This window comes from Ichthyophthirius multifiliis (genome assembly GCF_000220395.1).
Source record: "Ichthyophthirius multifiliis unplaced genomic scaffold scaff_1120509249543, whole genome shotgun sequence".
Classification (NCBI taxonomy): domain Eukaryota; phylum Ciliophora; class Oligohymenophorea; order Hymenostomatida; genus Ichthyophthirius; species Ichthyophthirius multifiliis.
Window position 1 is genome coordinate 9294 of NW_004087622.1, and position 18793 is coordinate 28086.

General features: G+C 15.4%; 4 protein-coding genes across 4 annotated transcripts, besides 47 other annotated features; 3 read left to right on the top strand and 1 right to left on the bottom strand. All coding sequences in view use genetic code 6, as the record gives it.

The window, feature by feature from the left end:
* Window positions 1-681: 681 nt before the first annotated feature.
* IMG5_010780 (leishmanolysin family protein, putative) lies at window positions 682-2661 on the bottom strand (the record flags this gene model as incomplete). Its single annotated transcript, XM_004039707.1, has 3 exons — window positions 682-703; window positions 823-2380; window positions 2532-2661. The coding sequence occupies 3 exons, from the start codon at window positions 2659-2661 to the stop codon at window positions 682-684; spliced, it is 1710 nt and encodes a 569-aa protein (XP_004039755.1).
* Window positions 954-999: a microsatellite.
* Window positions 1088-1965: a microsatellite.
* A 107-nt stretch (window positions 2662-2768) lies between the features above and the next one.
* Window positions 2769-2807: a microsatellite.
* Window positions 2808-2913: 106 nt separating this feature from the next.
* Window positions 2914-2960: a microsatellite.
* A 138-nt stretch (window positions 2961-3098) lies between these two features.
* Window positions 3099-3156: a microsatellite.
* Window positions 3116-3156: a microsatellite.
* A 424-nt stretch (window positions 3157-3580) lies between these two features.
* Window positions 3581-3614: a microsatellite.
* Window positions 3615-5636: 2022 nt separating this feature from the next.
* Window positions 5637-5667: a microsatellite.
* Window positions 5668-5935: 268 nt separating this feature from the next.
* IMG5_010790 (hypothetical protein) lies at window positions 5936-7200 on the top strand. The gene is made up of 4 exons (XM_004039708.1): window positions 5936-6029; window positions 6085-6175; window positions 6233-6373; window positions 6549-7200. Exons 2-4 carry the CDS (start codon window positions 6163-6165, stop codon window positions 7097-7099), a joined length of 705 nt encoding a protein of 234 aa, XP_004039756.1. The 5' UTR covers window positions 5936-6029; window positions 6085-6162; the 3' UTR covers window positions 7100-7200.
* Window positions 6027-6072: a microsatellite.
* Window positions 6384-6503: a microsatellite.
* Window positions 6430-6506: a microsatellite.
* Window positions 7201-7724: 524 nt separating the features above from the next.
* Window positions 7725-7785: a microsatellite.
* Window positions 7786-8001: 216 nt separating this feature from the next.
* Window positions 8002-8085: a microsatellite.
* Window positions 8016-8071: a microsatellite.
* Window positions 8018-8103: a microsatellite.
* Window positions 8020-8103: a microsatellite.
* Window positions 8069-8138: a microsatellite.
* Window positions 8139-8300: 162 nt separating this feature from the next.
* Window positions 8301-10885, top strand: IMG5_010800 (kinesin motor domain protein; the record flags this gene model as incomplete). The annotated part of the gene is made up of 3 exons (XM_004039709.1): window positions 8301-9405; window positions 9506-10338; window positions 10862-10885. 3 exons carry the CDS (start codon window positions 8301-8303, stop codon window positions 10883-10885), a joined length of 1962 nt encoding a protein of 653 aa, XP_004039757.1.
* Window positions 8343-8410: a microsatellite.
* Window positions 9433-9495: a microsatellite.
* Window positions 9443-9496: a microsatellite.
* Window positions 10233-10266: a microsatellite.
* Window positions 10457-10510: a microsatellite.
* Window positions 10619-10764: a microsatellite.
* Window positions 10740-10858: a microsatellite.
* Window positions 10745-10851: a microsatellite.
* A 144-nt stretch (window positions 10886-11029) lies between the features above and the next one.
* Window positions 11030-11167: a microsatellite.
* Window positions 11168-11622: 455 nt separating this feature from the next.
* Window positions 11623-13598, top strand: IMG5_010810 (translation initiation factor, putative; the record flags this gene model as incomplete). Its single annotated transcript, XM_004039710.1, has 5 exons — window positions 11623-11690; window positions 12088-12228; window positions 12348-12371; window positions 13112-13328; window positions 13422-13598. 5 exons carry the CDS (start codon window positions 11623-11625, stop codon window positions 13596-13598), a joined length of 627 nt encoding a protein of 208 aa, XP_004039758.1.
* Window positions 12685-12753: a microsatellite.
* Window positions 12686-12765: a microsatellite.
* Window positions 13362-13420: a microsatellite.
* Window positions 13599-13628: 30 nt separating the features above from the next.
* Window positions 13629-13657: a microsatellite.
* Window positions 13658-13774: 117 nt separating this feature from the next.
* Window positions 13775-13830: a microsatellite.
* Window positions 13786-13827: a microsatellite.
* A 145-nt stretch (window positions 13831-13975) lies between the features above and the next one.
* Window positions 13976-14006: a microsatellite.
* Window positions 14007-14385: 379 nt separating this feature from the next.
* Window positions 14386-14479: a microsatellite.
* Window positions 14417-14475: a microsatellite.
* Window positions 14480-14513: 34 nt separating the features above from the next.
* Window positions 14514-14581: a microsatellite.
* A 387-nt stretch (window positions 14582-14968) lies between these two features.
* Window positions 14969-15005: a microsatellite.
* Window positions 14969-15012: a microsatellite.
* Window positions 14991-15059: a microsatellite.
* Window positions 14991-15061: a microsatellite.
* Window positions 15062-15951: 890 nt separating this feature from the next.
* Window positions 15952-16014: a microsatellite.
* Window positions 16015-16693: 679 nt separating this feature from the next.
* Window positions 16694-16740: a microsatellite.
* Window positions 16741-16806: 66 nt separating this feature from the next.
* Window positions 16807-16852: a microsatellite.
* A 304-nt stretch (window positions 16853-17156) lies between these two features.
* Window positions 17157-17284: a microsatellite.
* A 158-nt stretch (window positions 17285-17442) lies between these two features.
* Window positions 17443-17637: a microsatellite.
* A 735-nt stretch (window positions 17638-18372) lies between these two features.
* Window positions 18373-18399: a microsatellite.
* Window positions 18400-18637: 238 nt separating this feature from the next.
* Window positions 18638-18683: a microsatellite.
* The last annotated feature ends 110 nt before the right edge of the window (window positions 18684-18793 follow it).

An 18793-nucleotide genomic window follows, 5' to 3' on the forward strand; every position in this document is an offset into this window, starting at 1 on the left:
CCTTAAACAAATTATGTGGAATCAATATTTAATAATTCAGTTAAATTGTCATTTTATTTTATTTATACTTCATATTAATTTTCTTAATGATAAGATATTTTTCCATCATTTTCACATTACAAAAGATTAAAATAAACATCGATTTTCACTAAATTACTTCTATAAATTTAGTTCAGGTTTGTTTTTACTCTTATGTCTATAGATGTGTCTTATAAAGTTTATATTATTGCATTAGCAGTTGCTGCTTAATTAAACTAGGAAACCACATCTACTTAAAATTAGTATTATCCATTTTTTTTTAATTATAAAGGCGGTATATCCAAAATAAGTTTATTATTTTATTATTAGATTAACTAATTTATTTAACCGATTTCATTTTGCGTATTTACATTAGAAGAAATAAGTGACCAAGTAATTTATTTTAATTATCTATTTCCACAATTAGAAATACATGATATTATTATTTATGTTTATTAACATATGGAAATAGGACTTGTTTAAGTTAATTTTATGACTAGATTTGAGTCTAAAATTACTTTTCCAGTTATTTATTAAAGAAAATCAGCACAAACAAATCCATTATTTATTAATTTAAATAAGCCAGGTTTTATTTTTATTACATCATCCTTATTAATAGTACTTACAGTATCAAGCTTAATTGTAAGGGTTTTTAAATATTTATCAAAAGAACATAAAATATTTCCTTATAATTTGGAATTAATAAAGGTTATATCCAATGTCTCTATACAAATTTAATTAGAAAATTATAATTAAGAAGAATAACTTTAGAAATCTAAATTAGAGATAACAAGATCAATTTACAAATTACTATAATAATAACCAAAATCTATAATTAAAGATAATAAATCATCGTTAAAATATATTTTAGCCATTATAGTTAAACATGAATCGCATTATTTATTTTAGTTTAATTAAAAATATTAAGGAGTTTCGCATGTAAGACATTCAATTGAACTGCATGTAGTACATCCAGTTGAAAAAGTAGAACACATTGTACAGGCTTAATTGAAAACATTAGGATTATAAGAATATTGAGGACAATTACATTATTAAGGAACTCTATTTTCAAAACATGTATCACAATCATTCGCATTAGAACAAGTTTCACATTTAGCTAAGCAAGCTGTACATTATCTATTTGCCGTATTCCCCCATTTACCAGGAGGACAAACTTTTACACATGAATTTACATCTAAAAAATAAGGCGATAGACATGCTTAGCACGTAGTAGCATTACAAATAGAGCATCCGATAGATATAGTAGAGCATCCAATACAAGATAAGGCATAATTTAAATTATCATAATTATAAGCAGGACATTCACAAGCAGGTGCAATCCTGTTTCCAAAACAAGTATCACAATCATTCGCATTAGAACAAGTTACACATTTAGCTAAGCAAGCTGTACATTATCTATTTGCCGTATTCCCCCATTTACCAGGAGGGCAAACTTTTACACATGAATTTACATCTAAAAAATAAGGCGATAGACATGCTTAGCACGTAGTAGCATTACAAATAGAGCATCCGATAGATATAGTAGAGCATCCAATACAAGATAATGTATAATTGAAATTATCATAATTATCAGCAGGGCATTCACAAGCAGGTGCAACCCTATTACCAAAACATGTATCACAATCAGTCGCATTAGAACAAGTTGCACATTTAGCTAAGCAAGCTGTACATTATCTATTTGCCGTATTCCCCCATTTACCAGGAGGACAAACTTTTACACATGAATTTACATCTAAAAAATAAGGCGATAGACATGCTTAGCACGTAGTAGCATTACAAATAGAGCATCCGATAGTAGAGCATCCAATACAAGATAATGTATAATTGAAACTATCATAATTATCAGCAGGGCATTCACAAGCAGGTGCAACCCTATTACCAAAACATGTATCACAATCAGTCGCATTAGAACAAGTTGCACATTTATTATTACAATCCTTACAAGTTCTTGTATAATCATCTGGATATTTACCTTTTGGGCATAAAGAAACACATAAAGAATCATTATAAAAATATCCCCTTTTACAATATTTACAAGAAATTCCATCTGTACATTTTTAGCATTAATTTATACAATTTAAGCAATTATCTATTTTTAAATAATAGCCTTCATAACAAGAACTGCAAGAAGTATCGTTAGTACATCCAGCACATTAAGGCATGCATTCATAAACATAAAATACAAATTCCCTAATACCAAAAGATCTAAAATAAGAGTTAGTATCACTATTAAAATCATTACTAATTGAAATATTAACTTTATTACTATTTGATTTATATTCGATATTCGCTTATTAATATTCTTCATTAGGATAATCTCTTCCACATGTATTAGTAGAAGCTTTATTTTTATATAATTTTGTAAGAAAAACTTCATTTAATTTAACGGTCAAAAAATCCACACCAGTATTCCAAGAATCAATCATTATATATAAAAGCTGATTGAAAAACCGTATATAGGTTTTATGATATATGATAAAATAATATAATACATTAGTTTCCACATTATTTAAATCCTCCTATAACAGTTTTTGAACCACATAAATAAGTTAAGCTTGATCCATGAGAATAAGCAGTGTTAAAACCACAATCAATAGCATCTCTAGTCGAAAAATTTGACATTAAACATTATTTTATAAGTGTTTTTTTTTGAGAATTGATAATAGTTAATAAACTTAAGATTATAATAAATTTTATAATATAGTTAACTTACATATTAATAATAAATTATATATTATTATTTTAAAAAATATTTTTTTATTTAAAAATTAAATTTCTATATTATATAATTAATATAATTAATATAAAATAAAAAATATTATTATAGATTAAAAGAATAAAAATTATAAAATTCCTTAAAAAAAAAAATATTATTAATATATAAATGTAAAATAATATTAAACAATAAAATAAATATAAATTTTTTTAGTATTATAATAAAATAAAAAATTTATTAAAATAAATTAATAATAAATTATAAAAATAATATATTTACATAGTTGAATATAATAAAATCATAAAAAAACAGACTTAAATATATATAAAATAAAAATTAAAAATTATAAAATAAATTATATTATATAATATATTTTTATATATATTATTTTATAAAATATAATAGGTTCTAGTTATTTAATATAATTAATATAAATATTTTTAAAAATAAATATATATATATATATATTGTAATTATTTATATTTATTTAAATATATTTTTATTAATTTTGTTTTTATATATTTAATTAATTTATTTTATTATTTAAAAGAAATATTATATATAATTATATCTATATATATATTTTTTTAAATAATTATTATTATTATATTATATGAAATTAATTAATTATTTTTCTTTATTTTAATTCATATTTATATATATATATTTAATTAAATTTTTAATTAATATATTATTATTTTTATAATGAATTAAAAATAAAAATATTAAATAAAATAATACAAAATTATTAATATATAAAATTAATTTATTTTTCTATATATTAATTAAATACAAAAATGATAAAATTATTATATTCGTCAAATAATATATTTTCTTCATTATATAATTTTCTTTATTAAAAATATTAAATATCCTTATTTTTATCCATGACTATCTTTATTTAAATTCTCTTTAAATTAATATATGTATTAACTTATATTTAATAAATGTATTAACAATATGAAATATAAAAATATTACTATTAAAAAAATATATAACCAATTATTATATTAATTTTCGAATTTTTCTAGAAACATAGTAAAAACATATTGTGACTATAGCAAAGAAAAACAAGCAAGTCAAACATTTAAATATTTTATTATTAAATTTATAGACACTTTATATCAAAATAATGAATTAATTAATAGTTAATAATAATACTAGATTTACAAGTATTTTTTAGAAAAACTTTAGATCATTAAATATAATAGAATTAGTAGTAATAAGTATTACATATTTATATATATAAAGTTTTCTAAATGTTCTACTTAAAATTAATTAAAAAAAATAAATATTTAGATTAATTCATGTAAACTTATAACTGAAATAAATATACTTCTATTTTAAAGATATTAAGTTCATTTACTTAATTTTCATTATAAATTTTATTATTTCTTTAAAATAAAAAGTAATTTTATTTGCTATTTACTTGGAATTCATCTTTATATAATTATTGCTTAGGTTTATCATTATTTTGTTCTTCTTTTTACTCTTATGTGTCACAATCCTTTAAATTATCTTCTTAGTTTTGGTTGATGATTATATTTTTATCTAATTTGCTTTATTGACTTTATAATCGATTCAAACTAACTTAATGTTTTTTTCTTTTAATTTATACTTAATTTATTTTTTAGCCAAATAATTTTCTGCATCTTAAAGTTTAATCTAATCGTTTAGAGGTTATATAACATTTTTATAGTTAGTTTTTTATATGCAAACTTTAACTTATTTTTATGAAGATAATCTATTAATCTTAATTTTAATAAAATCTTCTATATTATCTAATGGCATTATTTCTTTATCTTCTTTTTATTAAAATTGATATATTTATCTTTTAATAAGTTGTTTATTTATTTTTACTAATTAATTAGATTTTATTGTTTATTACGTTTACCTTTATTATTATTCTAATTATTGCTATTATAGGTTCTAAGAACCTTATACATTATATGATCTGCAATTTATTAGGTTATTTTTCTTATTCCTCCTCTTGAATCTTATATTACTCCCATAATTAAGGAAACACCAAAAGCTAAAACAATTGCAATATTTCTTTAGTGAGAAATCAGGCAATAAATGCCTATTAATATATTAGGCATTTTAAATTTCTTTATTATAATCATCTGAATTTTTATAAAAATAGAAAAAATAAGATAGATGTTAATCAAAATCAATGCATCCGTTTATTTAAAGAATTTATTTATCTTACAGATTTTTAACTTTAAAACCTACGAATGTAGGTACTGTATATAATACATATATTTCCACATTATTTAAATCATCTAAAAACAATTTTTAAAGGACATAAATAAGTAATTTTTATTCCTTAAACCAAAATAATTAGTATCTTTTCACGAAAGTGTGACATTAAAAATTATTAAAAAAGTGTTTATTTTAAGAATTGAGTATTTGTAATAGACATAAAATTATAAAAAAATTAATATTAATATTAATTAATACATTATTATTAATAAAAGATATTAAATTTAAAAATCTATTTATTTTTTTAATTTAAATTAATTAATTAAATTTATATATAATTTTTTAATTATTTTTAAATAAATTAAAAGATTAAAATTTTTATATAATAGATTGAATGTATAAAATTTAAAATAATTATTTTTAAAAATAAATAATTATTGATATATTATTTTAAATATTAAAATTATATTTAAAATAAATGAATATTTTTATTTTTTAATAATAAAGTTATATTTTAAAACAATAAATAGAAAAAGAAAAATATTATAAAACTAATAATATATTAATATAGATAAATAGAATAAAATAAAATAATCAAAGTCATTATTAAAATAAATAATATTATTATATATATTATGTATATTTTTTTATTTTATTATATTTTTTTTTTATTTAATAAAAAAAAAAATATATAAAAAATAATATATAAATAAATATTTTATTTTATTTTATTTTAAAAATGATATCTATTATTTTTAAGCTAATTTATAAAACTATTTTTTTTAAAAGCATTAATGTATATATATTTTAAATAAAAAACTTATAAAATACTCTTTTTTTAATATATAATAGGCTAAGCATACATTGAAATAAGAATAGATTTTAGTAAATATATTAAATATATTAAATAATAATAATAACATTATTTTATGAAAGGAGATAAAGATTTGAATAATTTATTTTAGAATTACAAAATTAATTTGTAGAATCAATACAAAAATATGAAAATAATTAAAAATTCATTATTGATGAATGGCAGAGATAATATGGATTTGGAGGAGGAAAAACTTGTGTATTATAAGTAAAAATATAATGTGTATATAATAAAATATATATTATTAAATAAGAATGGTGATTTTTTTGAAAAAGCAGGAATAAATACATCAAAAGTAATTTTTCCTTTTAATAAAAATATAGCTAATAATATGAAATAAAGGGGTATTAATATATATTATTTAATGTTTTTTTATATATAATTATTTCTTGTAAAATTAGGTAAAAATTATACAGATGAAGAAATACAAAGATACAATATATATGCTAATGGAATATCATTAGTAATACATCCATAAAATCCATTTATTCCAACAATACATGCTAATTATCGTTGGATGGAATTATATGATCGTGAATCAAGTAAATACAAAAATTAAATATAAATATAAACAAAAGAAAAAAAAAAATATAAAAAAATATAGATAATATATATATAAATAGATATATATATATATATATATATATATATATATATATATATATATATATATATCTGTATTCCTTTTTTAATTTATATAAATATTAATATTAATAGATATTACTGCTGATTTTTGGTTTGGTGGTGGAAGTGATTTAACTCCTCATTATGTTAATGAAGAAGATTTTGTTTTATTCCATTAAGGATTTTATTAGGCTATTAATGATGAATAGTTATATAAGAAATTAAAGAAATAATGCGATGATTATTTTTACATTTAATTTAGGTAAGAATATAGGGGTATTGGTGGAATTTTTTATGACGACTTCATATTAGATAATAATTGGGAAAAAACATTTGATTTTTCAAAAAGATGCGGAAAAGTTACTTTAGATTCTTATATAAAAATCATTGAAAATAATAAAGATAAAGAGTTCAATGAAGAAAATATGAAATGGAAGTAAATTAGAAGGGGAAGATACGTAGAATTTAATCTTGTTTATGACAGAGGTACTAAATTTGGACTTTATACACCAGATGCGAGAATCGAAAGTATTTTAATGAGTCTACCTCATTTAGCTTGTTGGGAATATATGTTTTAAATTAAAGAAGGAAGTAAAGAAGAAGAAATGTAAAAGATAATTTTAAATGCAAAAGATTGGATATGATTATATTATATTATATTATATATTTTTTTTTCAAAATAAAACATAAGAAAAAAAAATATATATATAATAATAATTAATTTGAAAATAAAAATATCTATTGTATTTTTTTTAAAAAAAATAGTTATAAAAAAAAAACTTATATATAAAATAAATATATATTAATCTAATTTTAATCAAAAATTATAAATAAATCACTTAGTCTAACTTTTTTCGAAATTAATATGAATAAAAAGCAATAAATAATAAAAAACTTTTAATTCAGTAAAAAAAAGAAATAGAAGCATTAAAAAAGTAAAATAAATACTAATAATTAAAATTATGCAAAGATTAAGTAAAATTTATACTAAAAAAAATACAACAAATAACGAAAAAATAAATTATTTTGAAAAAATTATTGAATTGTATTTAAGAAAAGTTACAGAAAAAATAAAATAAAATAACAAACATAATATTTGATGAAAAAAATAATTTTTAACAAAAAATTTTAAAAATTTAATGATAATTCTTTTTATCAGTTAAAGAAATTTATAAAAATAAATAATAAAAGAAAAGAATAATTAATAAAATTATTATATAATATTATAAAAAATATAATCTATTAATTTGAAAATATAATGTTATTATTAAATTTATAAATATAAAACAAATATATACATTAAAAAAAAATTTAAATAGAAAAAATTATAATCTTTGAATTGTAAATATATTTATATATTACTATTTTTATTTTTTTTTAAAAAAAAATTATTAAATATAAAAAAAAAAATTATATGATAAATTTTATTGAAAATATACATTTTTATAAGTATTTTAAATAAACAAATAGTTATTAAAATATATATTTGTAATTTTAATTTTATTATAATAAAAACATTTTTTTATAATTATAATTTATATTATATAAAAATCTATTAAAAAATAAAATAAAAACATAAAATTAAATATATAAAAATAAATAAATAAAAAAAAATATATATATATAAATATATATAATTATATATATATATATATATATATAAATATAATTATATTTATATATTTTACTTATTCTTTTTTTTTGCTTTTTACTTATTTAATATTTATTTTTTTTAATATTAAATTTTATTAGAAATTTAATAATATTTACTAAAAAACAATAAATAAAAATAATAAAATTTAAAAAAATATTAACAAATATATATAAAATTTTATGAAATAAAATATGAAAGTAACTCCAGATTGTAAAAAAAAAAAATAAAGAATAATATATTTATATATATATATATATATATATATATATATATATATATATATATATATATATATATATATTTAATAAAATAGTTAAAAAATCAAATATTTTTAACCTTAAAAATTAATCCCCTAAAAAATTTACTCCATTATCTCTTCCAATGTAAATAAAAAAAAAAATTCTAAAAAAAAAAAGAAAAGAAAAGCATCACATATATTCAAAGTCAAACCTTTAATATAACCTTTTATATTAGAGTGTCGAGCTACTTCATTTGACCAAATTAAGACAATTAGTTCATTTAATTAAATTTCTTAAAATATATAATATAATGATGGTTCAAATACTCCGAGTAATTAATAATAATAATAATAAAATCGAAATTTTATAAATTTAAATAATGCAAGTGCATAAAGATAAAGAAATACTTCATAATTTTAAAATAAATAAAATAATAATATTAATTTGACAATTAGTCAAAATTTCAGTAAACATAATAACGAGAGTTATGAGAAAAATTTGGAATAGATTAATTCTAGTTTTTAGAAATAAAAATAAAGTAACATAAAAACTTTTGTAAGAATTCGTCCTTTTAATAAAATGGAAAATGAATTAGAATAAAATAATATTGGATATGCAAATATTAAGTATATAGATTCAAAAACTATTTAAATTTTACCAGAAAATTAAGCTTTTACTTTAGATAAAATTTTTTAGCCAGAAACTAAATAAGTTTAGTTTATTAATAATAAATATATGGAATTATATATATATTTTTTTTAGGAATAAATATATCAAGAAATAGGATAAGAAATGCTATAAGAAGTACTTTAAGGGTACAATGGAACTATTTTTGCATATGGAGCTACTGGATCAGGTAAAACTTATACTATGTTCGGAAATATAAATATAGATGAGGAAAAGGGAATAATTCCAAGGGTTAATAGCTAAATTTTCAACAGTGTTTTATAAAGCGAAAATGAATTTAATATTACATGCTCTATATTAGAAATATATAAAGAATAATTATTTGATTTATTGAATCCTAAAGGGAAATTAAAAATAAAACAAAGTACAGGTATTTTATTTTATTTAAAATTAAATAATATAAAATAATATATGTATAAATATATATATATATATAAATATATATATATATATATATATATGCATAAAAGGATAAGGAATATACGTATAAGGTCTTTCTAATAAAAAAGTAAATACAGAAAATGATATTTTAAATCTTTTAGATATTGGATATTCAAGTAAATAAACTCGAGAAACAAAGATGAATGAATACTCTTCGCGTTCTCATACTATATTTGCAATAAACATAGAACAGAAATAAAAATTAGGAGATTTTTTTTAAATTAAATGTGGAAAATTAAATCTCGTTGATCTTGCTGGAAGCGAAAAAATATCAAAAACTAATGCCAGTGGAGAAATTTTGGAAGAGGCGAAAAAAATAAATCTTTCTTTAAGTTGTTTGGGTAATGTTATTAATTCTTTAACTAATAATAGTAATCATATTCCTTATAGAGATTCTAAATTAACAAGAATATTATAAGAGAGTTTAGGAGGAAATTATAAGACTTCAATTATAGCTGCTATTTCACCACATTCAAGTTAACATGAGGAATAAATTACGACTCTAAAATTCGCTACTAGGGCTAAAAATATCAAGAATAATGTAAAAGTTAATGTGGTTTTGTCATTGGAATAAATGAAGAGCCAAATTTAGGAGTTATAAGAGAAACTTTTTAAATAGATGTAGATTAATTAATAATTAGAACTTGTTTTAGGAAAAATAAAAGATAAATATTAAGATGATGAAATTGTTTTCGAAAAAAATGAAGCGCTTTTTGATGGATTATTGTTAAAAGGAAAATAAGGAGAGGTAGAGGGAGAGTAAGAAGAAGAGGAAGAAGAAGAAGAAGAATAAAGTAATGGAAATCAAGATTAAGTTATTATTGAATTAAAAAAAGAAAATTTAAAAATGGAAGATTAATTTGTAAGTTTGAAAGATGAAAATAAAAATTTAATTAATAAGTTTAATTAGGTTAATATAAAAAATGATTATTCGTAGTTTGAAAATGAGATTTTGTAAAAATAAGTATATTCGTTAATATAATTAGTAAATAAATAAGAAAAAATTATTAAATAAATGACAAAAGAATAGTAAAATTAAAGTAAATATTTATATTTGATTTTATATAAATATATTTTATATAAGTTAATAAATAATAATAATTACAAAATTAATTTTTTATTATATATAAAAGATTTAAATAATTAATTATATTTATATATATTAAAAAATATAAAAAATATCATTAATTATTTTTAAATATTTATTAATTATTATTTATAAATGTAAAAATATTTATAAAAAAATTATAAATATTTTAACTAATTTATTTATAATATTTATATATATATATATATTTATTTAAATTATTATATTTTTTATATATATTTTTTTTTATTTTAATTTTATATATTTATATATATATATTATTATATTATATATAAAGATTTCGAATTATTTGAAAAAATGATATAGGAAAAATAATTTGTTTTTACTTAAATATATTTTGATGACTATCTTTAATAAATATGCAATAATATTAATAATTCAGAGTAAAATTTTAATATATCATAAGAAATATAAAAATAAATTAATTTTTAAGAAAATCTTATATAAAATTAAGAAAAAAATTAAAATAAAATTTAAGAAAAAAATAATGAAAAACACTAAGAAAATTATATATAATAAAACTTATTAAAAAATAAAGAAAAAAATTAATAAAAAAAATTAGAAAAAAACAAAGAAAAAAATTCTGATAAAAATTACGAATTTAATAAAAGTTTTTATTTTTTCTTAAAAAAACAGCTTTATGAGTATGAAATATTTATATTTTTTTTTTTAAAAAAAAAAACAAAAAAAAAATTAAAATAACAAATAAAAAGTTCTTTCTAAATAAACTAAAATTTAGTTAGGATTATTAGTACATTAGAATGTAAAAATGCAATAGATTCAGGTACAAAAGACATATATAAAGCGTAAAATGATATGTATAAAGAACAAATAAAAAACTTAGAAGAAGTAATAGAGAAAACATGTTAAAACTATAATGAAATCCGTAAAAAAATAGAAGATATAGAACTCGAGACTTAATTTTTAAAAGAAAAACAAAAAGAATCTTCTAGTTTATTTTCATCTATTCAATTAGTTTCAAAGAAAAGTTAATTAAACTGTATAAAAAACGAAGAAATAATAAAGGAGATTGAAAAGATGAGCCTTTAAATTCCTTTGACATATGAAGTTGCTATTGAAGAATTAAAGAAACGTGAAAATTTGATGTAAAAAATGAAGGAAAATATTTAAAAAAGCATAAGTATATAAAATTTAAAAGAAGAGAATGAGAAATTAGAAAGTAAAATAAAAAATATATAATAAGAGTTAAATATCGAATAAGAAAAAATAAATATTACTAATAAGCTTATAAAATCGAGGAAAAAAAGCAAGAAAAAGAGGAAGAAAAAAAAGTATTTTTTGAAAAAATTTTAAATGAGAAATTATAATTAGAAAATACATATCTTTTAAAAAAGAAGAAAATTTAAGAAATTAATTTTAGGAAGAAATTAAAAATCTAAAAAATTAATTCGAGAAAAAAATTGTTAATTTAAATTGCAAAATAAGATTTTATTAATAATCAAATAATGTATAATAAGATGATTATTTAATTAATAAAAATAGAGCATCTTTGAAAAGTGGAATCGGGACACCTAGAGGTTAAATAGATATTTCTAGTAGTTTGAAATAAAGTAGTATAGGATAATAGAAATAAGCTAGTGAAAATTACATTATACTATAGAAAACGAATAGGAGTAATATTAGGTAATATACAACTGTTAGATAGAAATATTGATATTTTTTTTTTTTAATTTTTATATAAAATAAATTGTTATTTCTTTTTTTTTTTTTTTTCTCTAAATATATTTATTTTTATTTAATAGTAATTTTTTATTATTGAAAATTTTGTAGTTTAATATATTTTTTTCAATTTTATTTTAATATAATAATTATAGTATTTTTAGTATTTTTTTTATTATAAAAATATAAAAAATATTTTTTTTTTTTTTATTATTAAAATAATTCAATTATAAATTTTTAATTAAAAAAAAAAAAAAAATATTATTTTTTTTAAAACTCTATTCTTAACAAAATAATAATAATAATAATAATAAAAAAATTATTCGAATAATAAAAAAAAAAACATTAAAAAATAATAATAATACATTATTATATCTAAAAAAAAAAATTGTAAATATAATTTTATTGTTTTATTTTTTCAAAAATAAAAAAAAATTAAAAAAATAATAATAAATATATAAGAAAAAAATAAAATAAAATAAAAAAAAAAACATAAATAAATCAATTTTAAAAATGGATTAAGAAGAATATAAAATTTCCAATCAAAAAAATGAATTTGATAAATATAATTAAATAGACTCATCGGAAGTTTAATTTAAAAATACATGGAGTATATGGATATGTTTTAAAAATGAAGGAAATAATTAAAAATAAGATTAGAATACATTTTTAAGTAATAATTAATAAGTTTTGAACTTCTAAAATTTAAAAGAATTAAGTTTAATATATTAAAAAACATTAATAAAGAATATTTCATAATTTTTTACATTTAAAAAGCTAAAATCGTAAATATTAAAAAAAAGCAAAAACAAAAAAAGTATATTAAATTTTTTTAAATAATAAATAGATTTTAATTTAAAAATGATAATAATACAGATTTTAGAATAGTTGAAGGCATATCTATTTTTAAAGAACATATATAACCTTTATGGGAACATGAAGAAAATAAAAATGGATGTATGATTTAATGCAAATTTGTGGATATAAACTAAGATTTAATTGATAATATATTTTTTAAAATATTAACAACAGTATTAAGTGATGAATTTAAGTTTTACGAATAAGTTTTTATTTTTATTAATTATAAAAAATAAATTTATAATATACATATGTATATATATATTTATATTTATTTATACATATATATATATATATAGACTAATGGTTTTAGGTTTAGTGATAAAGGTAATGTTAAAAAAAGCAGTATAAGACTTGAAATTTGGTTTAATTTTGCAGAAAATAATGTAATAAAAGATGATGTGTAAAAATATTTTGAAGATATATTAAATGAATTTTGGAATAATCCTACTATTATTTGGAGAAATTTTAAATGATTGATTAAAAATAAAAAATTTTGGATTTAATTTTTTTTTTTTTTTTTTTTTTTTTTTTTAAAAAAAAATTAGAAAAGAAAAGAAAAAATTAATTTTTTTTTACCTTTTTTTTATTTATTTTTTAATATTTGAAAATATTTATATATACTTGTAATTATTTTTTCCCTTTTCAGTACTTTTTAAATTGTTTTTTTTTTTATGTTTTTTTTTTTTTTATTTTTTTTTTTTTAAAATAAATTTAATTATTTTTTTTTAAGAATATTAAAATTTTTCAAATTTTAAATTTATATTTTTTAATTTATTAACTGCTAATTTAAAAAATTAAACGCTAGATAAATAAATAAAAATATTAAAAAATGTGTAAAATAAATACAATAATAATTATATATATAAATATATATATAAATAATTATTCAAATAAATTCTATTAATTAACTACTATAAGATACATCTCTTGACATTAATTCTTAAAAAACACCACCCCTTTAGGAAGAAATAGCATTAATAAATTAAATAGATTATATTTGGGAATGATTTTCAGACATTAATTTTTCCTTATCATAATTTTATTATTAATTTTATTTTATATCAGAAAATAATTAATTATTTTATGGTTCATATTAATATTCATCAGTTAAAATATTATCAAAAGATAATTCATTTTATAAATTACAAATATGTTAAGTCCTAATAATAAAAATATAGTCAATTTTATTTAATTAATCATATTATTATTCTTAAAAGCTAATTTTCTATTATTATTCTAATTTTTTTAATTATTTTTATAATAATATATAAATATAAATATTTAAAAAAATTATATATTTATAAATATAAATATATATATATAAATTTATTATATATATACATATATATAAATACATTCAATAATTAATATTTCTTATAAATTATTTATATTATCATTATTATTATTATTATTATTATTATTATTATTATTATTATTTATTATTATTATTATTATTTATTTAATTAAAAAGAAAAATGATTCCAGTTGAAATTATCAAGATTTTATTTTTATTAAAGAATGAAATAATTTTATTCTTATTCTTTTTAAACTTTTAATTTCTCTAAATAATGATGACAAATTGGCCATTATATATCACATTGTATATATTTTCTTCTTTTATGAAAATTTTCTATTCTTTATTTATATTTAATATTATCTTTTTATTTATCTAATTCTAGATAATAAACTTATCTATATAAATCCCTTAATACATTAACTGCTTTTTTACTTATATATAATCTATTTAATTAGTTATTTAATCCTGTAACATCATTAAATTCTAAAACCTTCATTTATATTAAATTTATTACTTGAACTAATTAAAAAAAAAATTAATTTTATCAAAATAATATATACATAAAAAAATATATATATATAAATATATATTTAGATATATATTATTTATATATATTTATATATTTATATATTTATATTTTTACATCCATTAGACTATAATATATCATCTTAAAATATATTAAAAAATATCAAAGAAACTTTAAATAAAACAATCGATCCTTTCGATAATAAATGGTCCCAAATTAATAATAGAATATTATTTTAAACTAATGTACAAAAAAGACATAAAACCCAATGTGTAAATATTATTCCAGTATCTATCTTTTACTCGTCAAATTTTTTCCAAACTTTAAAGTTAAATTGCTTTAATAGATCATTAAATATTTTAAGATCACATAATAATCCTAACATAAAATTAGGAAAATAATCTATAGGAAGTATATTTTCTATTATATATGTGAAAATCCAAAATGTTTCCTTTAAATTTTATTAAAATATTTATGTTTAAATATTTACTTCTTCACAAAAACCTTATTCTAATAAAAATTATACTATATAATTCATTCCTTAACTATATCCTATTATTGGGTTTCTTCTTTAGTAACATAATAATATTTTTTCTAATTATATATAGTTAAGTTATTCGCTATTTTACATAAATGTTCTTAAAACATCCTATAAACATATAATATTTTTTCTTAAAAATGATTAAATGTATATTATTATTTTATTAACTTTTTAAATAGCATCTTTATGATAATCAGGATATTTTTTTAAATTCAATAAATCATTATAATAATTTTTATATTATTCAATAGAATATATAGTGTTAGAAGAAATAAGCCAGCACTTTTTTTATATATATATATATATAATTATTTAAGATAAATATGGTTATTACTTATTTTCTTTAACTTTAATCTATTAATTTTCTCATTAAAATATTTTAAAGAATTTTCCTAAATTTTTTATTTATTGATTATACATTATTTTTATGTTATTAAATAATCTTTATTTTGAAATTTAAATAAAAAAACAAAAAAAGCAAAAAAAAGCAAAAAAAAACAAAAAACAAAAAAAAAAACAAAAAAATTTACATGAGAAAATTATTATTTTTAAGATTCTAATTATGCATCTTTTTATTATTTTTTATGTTGTTTTTCTTCTTTAGTTTCTTATTATATTCTAAAAATATATGAAAAACGTGAATTTGAATATTTTCTCCATCTAAAAAATGATTTACATTCTTTTTTATCAAATGCAATTTCTGCTAATTATTAAGGTTTTTTTAATTCATAAAACTTTTCAATTACACATTTTTCTAATCTTTAATTTTCTTATCCTAAAGGTTAATAAAAAGCATTATTCATTATTTTTAATTTTATTTTTTGTCAATAATTAATAGAAATAATCTATAAATATATAATTAGACTTTTATTTATGGGTAAATTAAAATAAATTTGTATATAAAAATAAATATAATAATATTTTTAATAAATATAATAAAAATATACAATATAAAATATATTTTTAATTTAATAATTCATAATATTTAATATATTTGTAAAAAAAAATTATTAAAAAATAAAATAAATAATTAAAGTATATATTAGATGAACATTAATATTTTAATAAATTATATAATAAATTTTTAAAAAGATATAAATATATAATTTTATAAATAAAATAGGATGTATAATAAATATATATATATATATAATATGTACTAATAATAAAATAAATTAATTTAAAATCTATTTAGTTTATAGAAAAAAGTTAATAAATATAAAGAAAATTTAAAAATATAATAGATAAATTATTAATGACATAATAAATGAGAAGTTTTATTTTAGATTTAATATAAAAATTAAAAATAAATAAATTAAAATTAATAATTATTATAAAAAAATAATATTTATTTTAAATAAATGAAGAAATTATAAAGTTATAAAAGCTTGTTTTTAAGTTTATAGAATATTATATTATAAAATAAAAGATATAAAAAAAGAGATATTTAAATTTAATATTTATTTATTTTAGTATTTATAATAAATAAATATTTTTTTATTAAATATATTTTATTTAAAAACAAATTTTCATATTTCAATTACAATTTCTTAAAGGGGAAGAATTATGATGAAAAAATGAATTAATGTTTCTTAAAAAATTAGGAGATTTAGATTATGATTTATCATTAGAAAATGTAAGGTTAATATTTTTTTAATTTAAAATTAATTATTTTTATTATTATTATTATTATTATTATTATTATTATTATTATTATTATTATTATTTTTATTATTATTATTATAATTACTATATTTACTTTTATTATTATTTTATTTTACATTATTTTTATTATACAAAACTATTATTATTAATATCATAATTATATTTTTTTACTCGTGTTTTATTTTTTTTATGAAGTTTTTCTTTTGGTGTTTTATTATTGTTTGTAAACTTAATTTAAGAAAGTGTTTATTTTTATTATGAAATTATATTTAATTCATTAAATGCTTAATTTAATTAAATTTCTTAATCTTTTTTACATACTTAATTTATTCGATTAATTAATTATTCTTAGTTTTCTTCATTATATTATTAATCATTTTATTTATTTATTAAATTTCTTAATCTTTTTTACATACTTAATTTATTCGATTAATTAATTATTCTTAGTTTTCTTCATTATATTATTAATCATTTTATTTATTTTATATTTCTTTTTCTATATACCAAAATTAAATAATATACTGATATAATGAATAATATTTATAAAATACCTTAAAAACTATTATTATTGCATATATTTTATTTATCTTTTAATTCCAATTCTAAAAAATTTATATGTTTTTATTTTTATTATAATTGAATTTTCAATTATTGATTTTCTAATGCTAAGAAGATTATTTCTTTTTTCATTTTTTCTTCATTTTTTAACTTTTAACTAATAATATTAATCAATTAATTTTTTCCATCTGTTAATTCATCTAATACTTCTTATTTTTTGTTTATTTAATTGGAAAATTAATTTATTATTTCGTTTAAATCTTTGCATTTTAATAATTAAATGACTAGTTCTGCTATATTATTATGACTTCCTTAAATTACTTGGTTTTATTTTTCATTTAAATTATTAAATTATATTTAAATTTATTCAGTTTGTTGATAAATATCATTACAATTTGTTGTAAATTTTGAAATAGTTTAATTTATTTGTTTTTTTTATATGTTTAGTTTATCATTTAAAGCCTTTTATTTATTTAATATTTCATTACTTTTATTTCGGTAATTTTCTAGTGATTTATTTGCTTCATTTAGTGAATTTTTTATTTTCTAATTCATATCTTATTATTAAGAATTTAATAATTAATGTTCTTTGTTTATTTAAATATTTGGAGATATATTTTCTTTATTTTATAAAAGCATTTTTTTATATTTTATTATTTGAAAAAAAAAAAAAAAAAAAAAAAAAAATTTTAACAATAATTAATTGATAAAATAATTTTTTTTTTTTTTTTTTAAAAATTAAAAAAAAAAAAATATTATTGTTTTTTTATTATTTATTTAAATAAAATAAAACAAAAATTAATTAAATTTTTAAATAATGTTTTTTGGGTAATATATAAGAAAAATAATACAATTAATATATATTATTTTTAAAGGAAAACTTTTTTTTTTAATATATATATAAATACATATTTTTATTATACTTTATATATAATACATTGCTTTAAAATATATATATATATATTCATTAAGAACTATTGCTTTATACACTTTAATCAATAATGTTTTTCATTTATAATTCAAAATTATTTAATTATTTAGATTTATTAACAATTTATTAATTATTTAAATTATCATCATT